General features: G+C 41.8%; 1 protein-coding gene across 4 annotated transcripts in view; it reads right to left on the bottom strand.

Annotated features, from left to right (window-relative positions):
* The window catches only part of Dync2h1 (dynein cytoplasmic 2 heavy chain 1), a 204859-nt gene that overhangs the window by 115851 nt on the left and 76383 nt on the right, over positions 1–12625 (bottom strand). For all 4 annotated transcript variants that reach the window (XM_027415175.2, XM_027415174.2, XM_027415173.2 and 1 more), the window contains 6 exons: positions 8066–8196; positions 6701–6949; positions 5830–5938; positions 5411–5524; positions 3936–4078; positions 1259–1337 (listed from right to left, as the gene is read on the bottom strand). In XM_027415175.2, the coding sequence (XP_027270976.1) occupies positions 1259–1337; positions 3936–4078; positions 5411–5524; positions 5830–5938; positions 6701–6949; positions 8066–8196 (825 nt within the window). The remainder of the gene's footprint in view (positions 1–1258; positions 1338–3935; positions 4079–5410; positions 5525–5829; positions 5939–6700; positions 6950–8065; positions 8197–12625) is intronic.

Here is a 12625-nt window from a genome sequence, read left to right on the forward strand (position 1 = left end):
GAGTGAGGTAACCCAATTGTAAAAAAGACAAACATGGTTTGTACTCACTCATCTGCAGATTTTAAACATAGAGTAAGGATTACCAGCCTACAATCCACACTGCCAGAGAAGCTAATAAACAAGGAGGTCCCTAAGAGAGACATACATGGTCCCCTGGAGAAGGAGAGAGGGTCAGGATCTGCTGAGTAAATTGGGAGCATGAGAAGAGGGGGGAGGGAGCTAAGAGAATGAGAAGGGGAGAGGAAGAGGGATGCAGAAAGGTTGAGTCAGGGGAAGAACAGATGATAACAAGAATGAAGATATCCTAATAGAGGGAGACATTTTTGGTTTACAGAAAAATCAGGCACTAGGGAAATGTCTGGAGATCTACAAAGATGACACCAGCTAACAATCTAAGCAACGGAGGAAAGGCTACCTTAAATGCCCTCCCCTGATAATGAGATTGATGACTGACTTATATGCCATCCTATAGCCTTCATCCAGCAGCTGGTGGAAGTAGAAGCAGACACCCACAACTAATCACTGAACTGATCTGGAATCCAGATGCAGAGAAGGACGAGTGAAGAACACAGGGGTCCAGACCAGGCTGGTGGAACACACAGAAACAGCTGACCTGAACATCCGGGAACTCTTGCTCCCCAGACTGATAGCTGGAATACCAGCATGGGACTGATCCAGACCCCAGGAACATGGGTTTCTGTGAGGAAACCTCAGAAATCTACGGGACCTCCTGGAGAAGTTTAGTACTTAACCCTAGCATAGGTGTGAACTTTGGGAGCCCATTCCACGTGGAGGTATACTCCCTGAGCCAACACACAAGGCCTAGGCCCTATCCCAAAGGATACAAAAGACTCTGATGACACCCTATGGAAGGCCTTACCATCCAGGGGGAGCAGAAAGGATATGTGATAAATAGGGTTTTAGTTGGGGGAGGGGTGGTAGGGGAGGACAGGTGGGAGAAGGGAACTGGGATTGTCATGTAAAACAATCCTGTTTCTAACTCAAATTTAAAAAGTTGGAAAAAAAAGTTATAAGAGCTAGTAGGATAAGCCTAAGCTAAAGTTAAGCTTTCATAATTAATAATAAGTCTTCATGTCATTATTTGGGAGCTGGTGGTACAAAGATGTGCTACAGTTAACATTATTTAAATTTATAATCATCTTCCATGAATCTCTAATATGAGAAAAAGTAGTATATCATAAATACAGAAACAAAATAAATAAATAAATCAATAAATACATAAATTATACCAAAATACCTGGATTTTTTTTCTTTTCTTCTTTTCTTCTTTTGTCATGTTTCTCTTCGTCTATTTCATTTAATAACATTTCTGGTATCTAAAATGCAGAACATTTCTTTACCACTGAATAAAGTGTAACCCAAAATATACCCTTTAACTAATGCTGAGCTTCTCTCACTGATTTATGACAAGGCACAGAGCCTCTTAGAGGCTCTATGTAAATACTTGTGGGGAACAGTGCATTTGGGAGAATACCTGTGAGGGAAGCATGTGCAAGCCACCAGAGGGCAAGCCCACGTGTCATTCCCAGGAGTGCTGCATTCCCCCTCTGTGGAGACAGGGTTTCTCACTGTGCTGGAGCTCACCAATCAGGCCAACTGCCTGCCTAAGGACCCACCCATCTGCTTCCCCAGAGTTGGGATTGTAAGCATGCAGAACCACCCCCAACTTTGTACTTGGCTCTGGGAGATCACACTTGGTGCCCAAATCAGTCCCCATGTTCCATGGTGAGCCTGTACCTTTGGGTTTCTCACCATTCTACCAAGACACTTGCCTTCCAGGCTGAGTCCCACTCAACACCAACATCCTCCCGGCCCCTGCTCCAATCCAACCTCCAGGGACTAATTCACCTCTACATTGTCACTCCTCTTTCAGACCCTGACTTTCACCTTAGCAGCTTACATTCCTTGGTAAAACATAATTTCATTTGTACAAGTGTCCTCAGCACCCCTCCTCAAACTTGTTTCAACACACTCAAGTAGAAAACCACGTTAGCTACAGATGGCTTCAGAAAAAACACACAACTGTGCTGGCCTCAAGCAAATAGACTCAAGCTCTCCCTCCTCTCATTCTCACAGACTCTGTCTTTGTGCATCTCCTCAGGCCTGCCAAGTATCTTCTCTCATCCTTCACCTCAAGGAGTAGCATCACTTCTGAATTAGGGAGAAAACAGAGACTATATCCAGAATTTCATAGCTGCTCACTTTCTATTCACACAGGCTAAAGCAATATGCCTGCCCTCTATTTGTCTGCGATGTAACACCACACTACTCTGAAATGCACCAGATACGATACAGATTTCTATTATACAAAATAAGTAAGCAAATGGGAGTATGAATATTACTCAAAGAACAATGTCTAAGGTTATTAGTGATTCAGATAAAGTAAAATAAGCAGATTGTAGTTAGAATGGTGCTATGAACTCACACATTAAACTCAATTTTGGTTGCCCACCCTTCCCCTCTGTCCCCACTCCCTATTCCACACCTCCTCTTTATTTGCTCAGAAATGGGCAGGCCTCCCCTGGCAGCAGCAAAGCATGGCTTATCAAGCTGCCTTAAGATCAAGCACTTCCTCTGTATTCAGGCTGAGCAAGGCAATCCAGCATGGGGAACAGGCTCCCAAGAACCAGTCAAAGCACCAGGGACAGCTCCTGCTCCCACTCACACGAGTCCCACAAATAGATCAAGCTACACAACTGTCACATATAGGCAGAGGGCCCAGGTCAGTCCCACGCAGGTTCCCTGGTTGTTGGTTCAGACTCTGTGAGTTCCCATGAGCCAGGCTCGCCATTTCTCTGGGTTTTCCTGAAATGTTCCTGACACCCCCAGGCTCCCACAATCCCTCCTCCCTTTCCTCAGCAGGACTCTCTGAGCTCTATCCAGTGTTTGGCTGTGGGGCTCTGAATCTGCCTCCATTGGAGGCCACTGGATGAAGGCTCCCCAATGACAATAGGGGTAGTCACCAATCTGATCACAGGGGATGGCCAGTTCAGGCTATACATCCACTACTGCCACCAGTCTTAGCTGGGGTCATCCTTGTAAACTCAGTGGGAGTTTCCCATGCATCAGGCTTCTACCTGACCCCATAAAGCCCCCAATACCAATCATCCCTCTCAGCACTCTCCCCCTCCACTCACCCCCAACCCAGTCCCTCAAGTTCCCATGTTTATAAGCCCCCAGTCCACCCAGGAGAGCTCTATCCAGCCCCTTGATGTGCTTTTTATTTTCTTTTGGTTTTTAGAGACAGGGTTTCTTTGTGTGGCTTTAGAGCCTGTCCTGGTACCAGGCTGGCCTCAAACTCACAGAGATCCATTTATCTCTGACTCCCAAGTGCTGAGATTAAAGGTGTGTGCCATCAGGCTCTCAATGTGTTTTTAAAAAGATCTTCACTTTGTAAAATTCTTACTATACTAAGTTTTGTTTTGTTTTTTAATTTTATTTTTTAAATTGTAGGCTAGTGCCTGTAAGGCTACTAAATCCAAAGCATAGAATTTTTAAAAAGATAACTGTCACTTTATTCCATTAAAATTTCTATACTCAACTAAAAATTTTCATCTAAAATTCTATAGTCAACTAAACTATCCCAAGAATAGAAAGAAAACAGAGATACTTCCAGACATAGTGGAAATGCCCAGGGCCTCAGTTAGCGCAAACTAGCAGCAAATACAAACTGAAAGTGACCTCAAGTAGAACAAGCTTGGCTCTCACATCTGCATGCTTCAACATCAGAACATACCTTCTTCAGCTGGGTGGCCCACTCCTTTAAACCCAGAACTCGGGAGGCAGAGGCAGGCAGATCTCTGTGAGTTCGAGGCCGGCCTGGTCTACAGAGTGTGTGACAAGGACAGGCTCCAAAGCTACAGAGAAACCCTGTCTCAAAAACCAAAACCAAACCAAACAAAAAAAGAACCTACCTTCTTCATACTGCTGTCTGACCAGCCCTCCATCCACAGCACCTGGCATTTCTTATTCAAAGCTGGATTGCTCTCACAGTTTATTATGAAGTTAATATTTGCAGAGTCCATAATCAAGACAATATGCAAGTTTTGTTGAATTCCTAAAAAATTTGTGAGAAACCGTAATCATGGAAAATTATAAGAACTTATATAGGGACTGGTTTTGTGATAAACATTTTTCATAAATGAAACAGTAGGAGTTGCTTATGGGAAAGAGCAAAATACAAAGTAGTACTAAGGCGAGATTTTTCATACTTGTTAAAAAAAAAAATACTTGCTTCCTCGAGGAAGTGGCCCCTGGCAGATTGCCTAAGAGCCAGTATCTGGTCTCATGCCAATGGAAACAAGGACAACATGACTGGACTCAGTGGGTTACGAAAAGAAGACACCCATTTTGGGAGTAGGTAATGGTAGGAAAGCCTAGGAGTTAGATGGGGAACAAGGAGTTGGCATCATCAAGATACACAGTATATGTGTATGAAATTCTCAAAGACTGAATAGAACATATTTGTACACCTGTGTTATTATGAGGCACACATGTTAAAAAAAGATTCATAAAGATATCATATAGGAATTGCCAGGTTCTGTGATTTATACTTTTAAAAAATTCTATTTTATTTCCATAGTGCACAAGAAACTGCTTCTGTATAAATTAGTTACTTAGCATTTTAAAACACTATAAAGACTGCCTTATTCAAGACAAGACCTACTACTACAATAAGTATAATAGAATCAAATGAAAATGCAGACAGTAAGGCTAGTATTCCAAAAACATCACTGTAATTCCAACATTTCCTAAGATATTATTATTACAGGCTTCTTCTGTGCTTTCTATAACAGAAAAGGTAACAATTATCAAAGAACTCTAAGCTTAAAGATGCTTTCACAATCTGATAAAAAAAGTAAGGCAAATTAAATTGTGGAGAGCTAAGGAAGTGCTGAGTGAATACGACTGCTTTACAAGTACATGGCCATGTTAAGGACCAATGCCTCAGGCCATGAGAAGTGACAAAGCCGCACCCCTTCCCCTGGTCAGGCTTAGAGCAATGGCAAAATCTTTCTGAGGACTAGGTGCAAATGTTGACAGTGTGCAAAAGTATGAGTTTTTACCAATGATTGAGCAGTGTGTGCAAAACTAGTAAGTGCACCTCCTACCTAGGCTAGCTAAGTCTGCCTCCTCTGCTGTACATAATAATCACACTGAGGTTCTGGGATATTGTACAGTAGGAACCACTCCACTAGAGCAAGCATGGCACACCTGTCCCAATTTCTCTGTACAGACATTTGTCATTTATTAAGTTTACTAATTTTCTTCATTCCCTCCCCACCCCTAATCAGGCCAGGGTACCAAGCTGTGCAGAACACCATATTAAATCCTATTTATTTCACTACAAGCAGAATGTAAACTTAGTAATGTACTCTCTGCCTCTTACTGAATGTGAAGTAATTGAAGACTGGTCCAAAGAAGCCATCCTGGGATGCCTGATCTTTCAGAGGTGACAGCAAAGGCTCGAGCTCTTCCAGAGTATACAGTCCAGGGACCTCACCTGTGGAAGAATATTACATTTCTTTTCTATTGTGATTAGCATATACCAATTCGAAACAAATTTTACATCCAAAATGCTTTTCAATTTTTACATTAAATTTTTCTGTTCAGTCATTACCAGAGGTATTAACAATAACTTGTACATAATCCTTGGTTTTATGAAGCATGAGATATCAATTCTTCTAGGACCTTAGTAACAGCTATGTTTAAGGTTCCTTGTAATACAGGTAAACTTAATGAAGTGACTTTAATTGGTTAACTTTTACAATAGAACTTGTATTTGCTTCATAGGAACCATTCACTTGCCTGAAGACAAAAGGCTATTGATCATCTCCAAAAATGTAGGATGTACAAACTGGTAATCCTCAAGAAGTAAGACAACTTGCTGTGACTCGATCCCTGCGAGATGCAGCACCTGCAAAACAAGGGAAAGACCAGTCCTCTCACTGACTTTTGGAGCAGTTAAAGGTTATGACCCTTGACTGGCATGACAACATACCCTTGAACACAGTCTTGAGGAGTGAAATAGGCAGTGTCCATGTGAGGCTGGCCATGGCACACAAGTTCCAGGGCAGAGGGACCCTCTGCACAGGGAAGTGACTATTTACAAGTGTTTGGTTGATGTTGGTTTGGTGTCACTACTGCTAGCATTATTTCTGAGACACAGGGTCTTGCTATGTGTCTCAGGCTGGCCTTGAACTTGCCAGGATCCTGCTGCCTTTTCCTCCCAGTTGTACATGCCTAGCTTACTAGTGCCTATTTACCAACTTAATTAGAACTGAGAAACAGAAAGGAAATAATATTTTAACTGTATTATTTGGAAGGTAAATTAAAGTTGTCAATAATTATTACTTGAAGGAAAATTCATTTTAGAAGTCACTGAAGCAAAAACTAGATCATACTTCCTTAAGTATACTTCCTTAAGTATAGTATACTTCCTTAAGTATACTCTTTCTACACAACTATGTAATCCTGTTTATCACCCAACTTGACATCCCATGATCTCAGATGCCCACAACCTGGATATCCCAACAGGAATCTCCCATGTACAAATGAAGATTTAGTGAAAAATAAAATTAAAATTAAAAGGAAAACTGTGTTACATGAGGGAGTCTTAAAAGTTTACTAACTAGCAAGATTTAAAACCAAATAAAGGAAGACAATGTCCACAACTCACATGTTTGAGATCATTTCTGAACTGCTTTGGCTCATAGCCTCTGGAAATCTTTGGGGAGAAGAGCACTGCGCCATGCATGTGACTGACTATAGATGTGGCAGTCCGCCGTCCCACGCCACTTCGTCCTGCCAACAGAAGTGAGCCTCCGGGGAAACTTAGCACTCTGTCTATCCTAGACATATATTCCAGAACTTCTTGGAAAAGCAAAATATCTAAATTCTGGTTATCTCGTCCATAGTGAATAAGACCCTTTGAAAACAAAACAGATTTTATAATTAATGTAATTTCTAGTTATACAACAAAACATTACTTTACTGAGGCTGGAGAGATGGCTCAGAAGTCTTGCTGGATATGGGTTTTGTTACCAGAATCCTCATGGCCTGTAACTGCAGTTCCAGGACATCTGATTCATTCCTCTGACCTGCACAACTCCTGCACGCACATGGTGTACACGCTCTCATGAAGTCCACACACACACACACAAACACACACACACACACACACACACACACACACACACACAGTCTCACACACACGTAAATAAATATATCTTTTTAAAATATTACTTATTTACAGTAAAATATTATATATTTGACACTTTCAAGAAAAGGGTAAAGTGACTATTTTATTTCACATCTAAAATTTTACTATGCAATAACCCAACCTTGTAGGTATATGAAAAACTCATGACACAAGTTCAAGGGTGAACAAAATTCAACTAGCTTTGGACAGCACCACAGCTGAACTGGGTTTTGTTCCCCGTACACATGAAGGGCTGCCCTCACAGCCTAACTTAGCTGTAGCTCTGGTGGGTCTGACATTGTCTTCTGGCCTCCAAGGGTACCCACAAGCATAAGTTACACACAATAAAAAAGAATGTATATGTCACAGTGCTTCTTCTTCCTTACAACTAAACTGAAAGCAAGGGGGTGGGGATAAAGCAAAAGGGGCAGAAGGGAAGGAGGTGGAAGGGCAAAAGAAAGACCAGGAAGAAGAAACTGCACAGAAGATGGAGACTCACAATCTCTAGCCTTCACCAGGTGACCTGACACTGATGATGCCACCCTGGGGCCCACCTATTCTGTCTTTCACCAGGTGACCTTGACATTGTGGTGTGACACTCTCCATTGCAGGATTGCTTCCCAATCACTATTCTCATTGCTATCCCAATGGTAATTAATACTGTCTTTAAAAAATCTTAGTAATTTTACATACATTCTTGTATCTAGTAACGTCTGCCAGAAAGAACTAAAACTTCAAAGAGTAGGACAGGTTCTGTCTATTGTGCGATCTTTCATTTCACGTACTCAAAATTTCCCAACAAATACCTTAACCAAACCTTACTTCCAGGCATGATTCCCATACCTTCTTAATGACATCCTTCAGGTCTGCAGAGGTCAGTTTGCCAAGTGGTTTCCCATGTGGAGGTAATGGCTGTCCTGGAAGTGTGTTTGTTACTGAGCTATGTCGGGCTCCCCATGTAACATAGTAGCTATCTGCAGAAAACATGTTGTTGATATGTATCACTAGTGATGAGAAAATCAGCAGCCCTATTATTTACTAAATTATTTTTAGTTACTCATTAAAATTGTCTCCAGGAATAATATAAAGGTAGGTTATACTAAATGGATTAACATAGCTACTTGGAATGCCAAATAAAACCAGGAAAGATACTAAAATCACAAATTTATAACACCACAATTAGCCTAAGGACTATCAGAGTTAAATGCTTTCATTATACTCTTTATCTATTTTTAAAATATAATTATGATTTGAGAATTTCGTCTACTTATTAGTGTGTTTTGTTCATTTTGATCCCCATACCTTCTTCCACCTCCCCTTAGAGCCCTCAATCATTTTTTTTCCAACTTCATACTCTCTTTTTGTTGTTTTATTACTAATAACTCAGAGACAAGTTAGTGCTGCCTACTGTGCATGGGTATGGAGTTATTCACTAGAGCATGGACGACCATGGCATATCCCCAGTGAAAGTGACTTTCCTTCAGCCTCCATCAAATCCACCACGGGTGAAACCACGAGGGTCCCTTCCCAACTCTTGCTGGATTCTGTCAATGCACCAGACCACCACTTCTCTCTTCACATGAAGCCGCTTCCTTCTAACTTCCCCTTTATTCCCTAATCTACTAATTGCTTATCTCACTTGCTTCCCCATAACTGTGATAATTGATTCCATCAACTTGAAATGATGGAGAATCACCCAGGAGACCAGCCATTGAATGTCGATGTGGGATTTTTCGGATTAGATTAGCGGAGGCAGGAAGACCCACCCTATCTGTGGGCAGCACCATCCCATGAACTAAGGTCTGAGATAACACTAAAAAGGGAGCAAGCAGGGGGTATACTGGCAGCCATGGCTCTCTGCATCCAGACTATGGCTGCGCTGTGACCAGCTACCACCCTGACTTCCGTGCCATGATGGAACCTAAAATGTTGAGCCAAAACAACCCCGTGCACACATTGCTATTGCTACGGATTTTGTCACAGCAAAAAGAAAAGTATCTAATGAAGAAAATCTCCACATCGTATTGGTAAAATGAAAATAACCTACCTAAAACTGACAAAACAAACACAAAATGTTTCCTATGAAAGAATATTGGTTTACTGATATCACCAAAGGACCCTACCTTCTAAAATAAAGAAAAATTAATAAGCAAAGTTGAATTAGAAATAAAAAATCCCCTAAACTTCTCAGATTTATAGGATAATTCACATTATCTTAAAAGGAAATTAGACCCAGCATTTGACTGAATGTGTCCCTTTCTTCCTCCTCACAAGCTTAGTTCTCCTGTGCTCCAACATCACAGTCATTTTCCCTGCTGAGGCCTAAGCAACCAAGCTCCTCTTACCTTCATCATCTCCTTTTTAAGTGCAGTGTATAAAGTCAACTACAAACAATGAAACTTTTTATCTGCACATCAACATTGTGGCAGTTTGAATGAAAATGACTCAAAGGCTCATAGGAAGTGGCACTATTGGGAGGTGTGGCCTTATAGGAGTAGTTGTGGCCTTGTTGGAGTAAATATCACTGCGGACAAGCTTTGAGGTCTCAGGTGCTCAAGCCAGGCCCAAGTCTATCCCTGCTGCCTAGAGATCAAAAACTCTAAGCTCCTTCTCTAGCACCATGTTTGCCTGTCTACCACCATGCTTCCCTCCATGACGATAATGGACTGAATCCCTGAACTGTAGGCTAGCCCCAATCAAATGTTTTCCTTTATAAGAGGTGAGTGGTCATAGTATCTCTTCACAACAATAAAACCCTAACTAAGACAGAAGTTGGGTCTTTAAAGAAAGAAATTAAAAAAAATACCAGAAAAAGGAAAGATCTCCCATGCTCTTGGATAGGTAGGATCAACACAGTAAAAAATGGCAATCTTGCCAAAAGCAATCTACAGATTCAAGATCAAAATCCTAGCACAATTCTTCACAGACCTTGAAAGATCAATACTCAAATTTATATGGAAAAACAAAACAAAAACAAAAACAAAAACAAAAAAACCCAAGATAGACAAAACAACCCTGAACAATAAAGGAACTTTGGGAGGCACCACCATCCCTGACTTCAAGCTCCATTATAGAGCCATAGTCCTGAAAACAGCTTGGTATAGGCAAAAAAATAGGCAGGTAGACCAATGGAATCAAATTGAAAATGCTGATATTAACCCACACACCTACAAACACCTGATTTTTGACAAAGAAACTAAAGTTATCCAATGGAAAAAAAGAAAGCATCTTCAACAAATGGTGCTGGCATAACTGGATTCGGACATGTAGAAGATTACAGATAGATCCATATCTATCACCATGCATAAAACTTAAGTCCAAATGGATCAAAGACCTCAACAAAAATCCAGCCACACTGAACCTCTTAGAAGAGAAAGTGGGAGGTACCCTTGAACGAATTGGTACAGGAGACCGCTTCCTGAGCATAACACCAGTAGCACAGACATTGAGATTGACAATTAATAAATGGGACCTCCTAAAACTGAGAAGCTTTTGTAAGGCAAAGGACACAGTCACCAAGACAAAATGGCAGCCCACAGAATGGGAAAAAAATCTTCACCAACCCCACATCTGACAGAGGGCTGATCTCCAAAATATACAATGAACTCAAGAAGCTAGTCACCAAAACACCAAACAATCCAATTAAAAAGTGGGGTGTAGAACTAAATAGACAATTCTCAATAGAGGAATCTAAAATGGCTCAAAGTGGTGGAGCACGCCTTTAATCCCAGCACTCACGAGGCAGAGGCAGAAGGATCTCTGTGAGTTCGAGACTAGCTTGGTCTACAAGAGCTAGTTCCAGGACAGCCTCCAAGCCATAGAGAAACCCTGTCTCACACCCCCCCCCCCGTGCCAAAAAATAAAACAACAGAGAGTGCTCAACATCCTTAGGCATCAGGGAAATACAACTCAAAACAACTCTGAGATACCAACTTACACCAGCCAGAATGGCTAAAATAAAAAACACCAATGACAGTTTATGCTGGAGAGGATGTGGAGAAAGAGGAACACTCCTCCATTGCTGGTGGGAATACAAACTTATACGACCACTTTGGAAATCAATATGGTGGTTTCTCAGGAAAACAAATCAATCTACCTCAAGATCCAGTAATTCCTCTCTTGGGCATATACCCAAAGAATGCACATTCATACAATAAGGACATATGTTCAACTATGTTCATAGTAGCATTGTTTGTAATAACCAGAACCTGGAAGCAACCTAGATGTATCTCAGCTGAAGAATGGATAGAGAAAATGTGGTACATTTACACAATGTAGTACTACTCAGTGGAAAAAAACAATGGAATCTTGAAATTGCAGGCAAATGGATGAAACTAGAAGAAACCATCCTGAGTGAGGTAACCCAGTTACAAAAAGACAAACATGGTATGGACTTTAGACAGAGCAAAGGATTACCAGCCTACAATACACACTGCCAGAGGAGCTAGGAAACAAGGAGGACCCCAAGAGAAGATCTCATGGCTCCTTGAAGAAGGGGAGGGACACAAGAACCCCTGAGCAAACTGGGAGCATGGGGGTGTCAGGGGATGAGAACAAGAGGAATGAGACAGGGCCACTACAGGTCCGAGAAGAGATCTGGAACTAGGGAGATCTCCAGAGACCTACAAGGATGACACAATCTGACAATCAGGCAATGGAAGAGAGGATAACCTAAAAGCCCTTCCCCTAAAATGAGATTCATGACTATTCTTTATGCCATCCTAGAGCCCTCATCCAGTGGCTAATGGAAGCAGAGACAGACATCCACAGAAATACACTGAGCTGGAATCTGGAATCTAGTAGAAGAGAGGGAGTAATGAAGAGAGAATGGGTAAGTACCAGGTTGGAGAAATCCACAGAAACAGTTGGCCTGAACAAGGGAGAGCACACTGACCCCAGATGCTATATGGGAGGCCAGTACAAGACTGATTCCAGCCCCCTGAACATGGATGCCAATAAGGAGGCCTCTGCACTCCAGGGAGCCTCTGGAAGTGGATTAGCATTTTTCCCTGATGTAAGAAGGGACTTAGAGAGCCCATCCCACGTGAAGGGTTATACTCTGGCCCTGGACACATGGGGAAGGGCCCAGGACCAGCACAGGAAGATTTGGTGGACTTTGCAGAGCCACTGTTGAGGGTCCTACCCTGCCTGGGGAGTGGTGGATGGATGGGGTGGGGGATAGGTTGGGGGTGGGGGAGAAGGGATGGGGTGAGAGGAGGGAGAGGGAGAAGGGACTTACATGTGAAACAAGCCTGTTCCCTAACTTGAATTAATAAAAAAAAAAAAAAATTCATATGGACTATTGCATTAGACTCCTACTTGGCTGTCCCTGCCTAAATACTAAATACTAAGTATAGCCTGGCTGTTACTAAAGGAATGCATACAAAACTAAACTCCAACTGC

Source organism: Cricetulus griseus, chromosome 4 (assembly GCF_003668045.3).
Source record: "Cricetulus griseus strain 17A/GY chromosome 4, alternate assembly CriGri-PICRH-1.0, whole genome shotgun sequence".
Taxonomy (NCBI): Eukaryota; Metazoa; Chordata; class Mammalia; order Rodentia; family Cricetidae; genus Cricetulus; species Cricetulus griseus.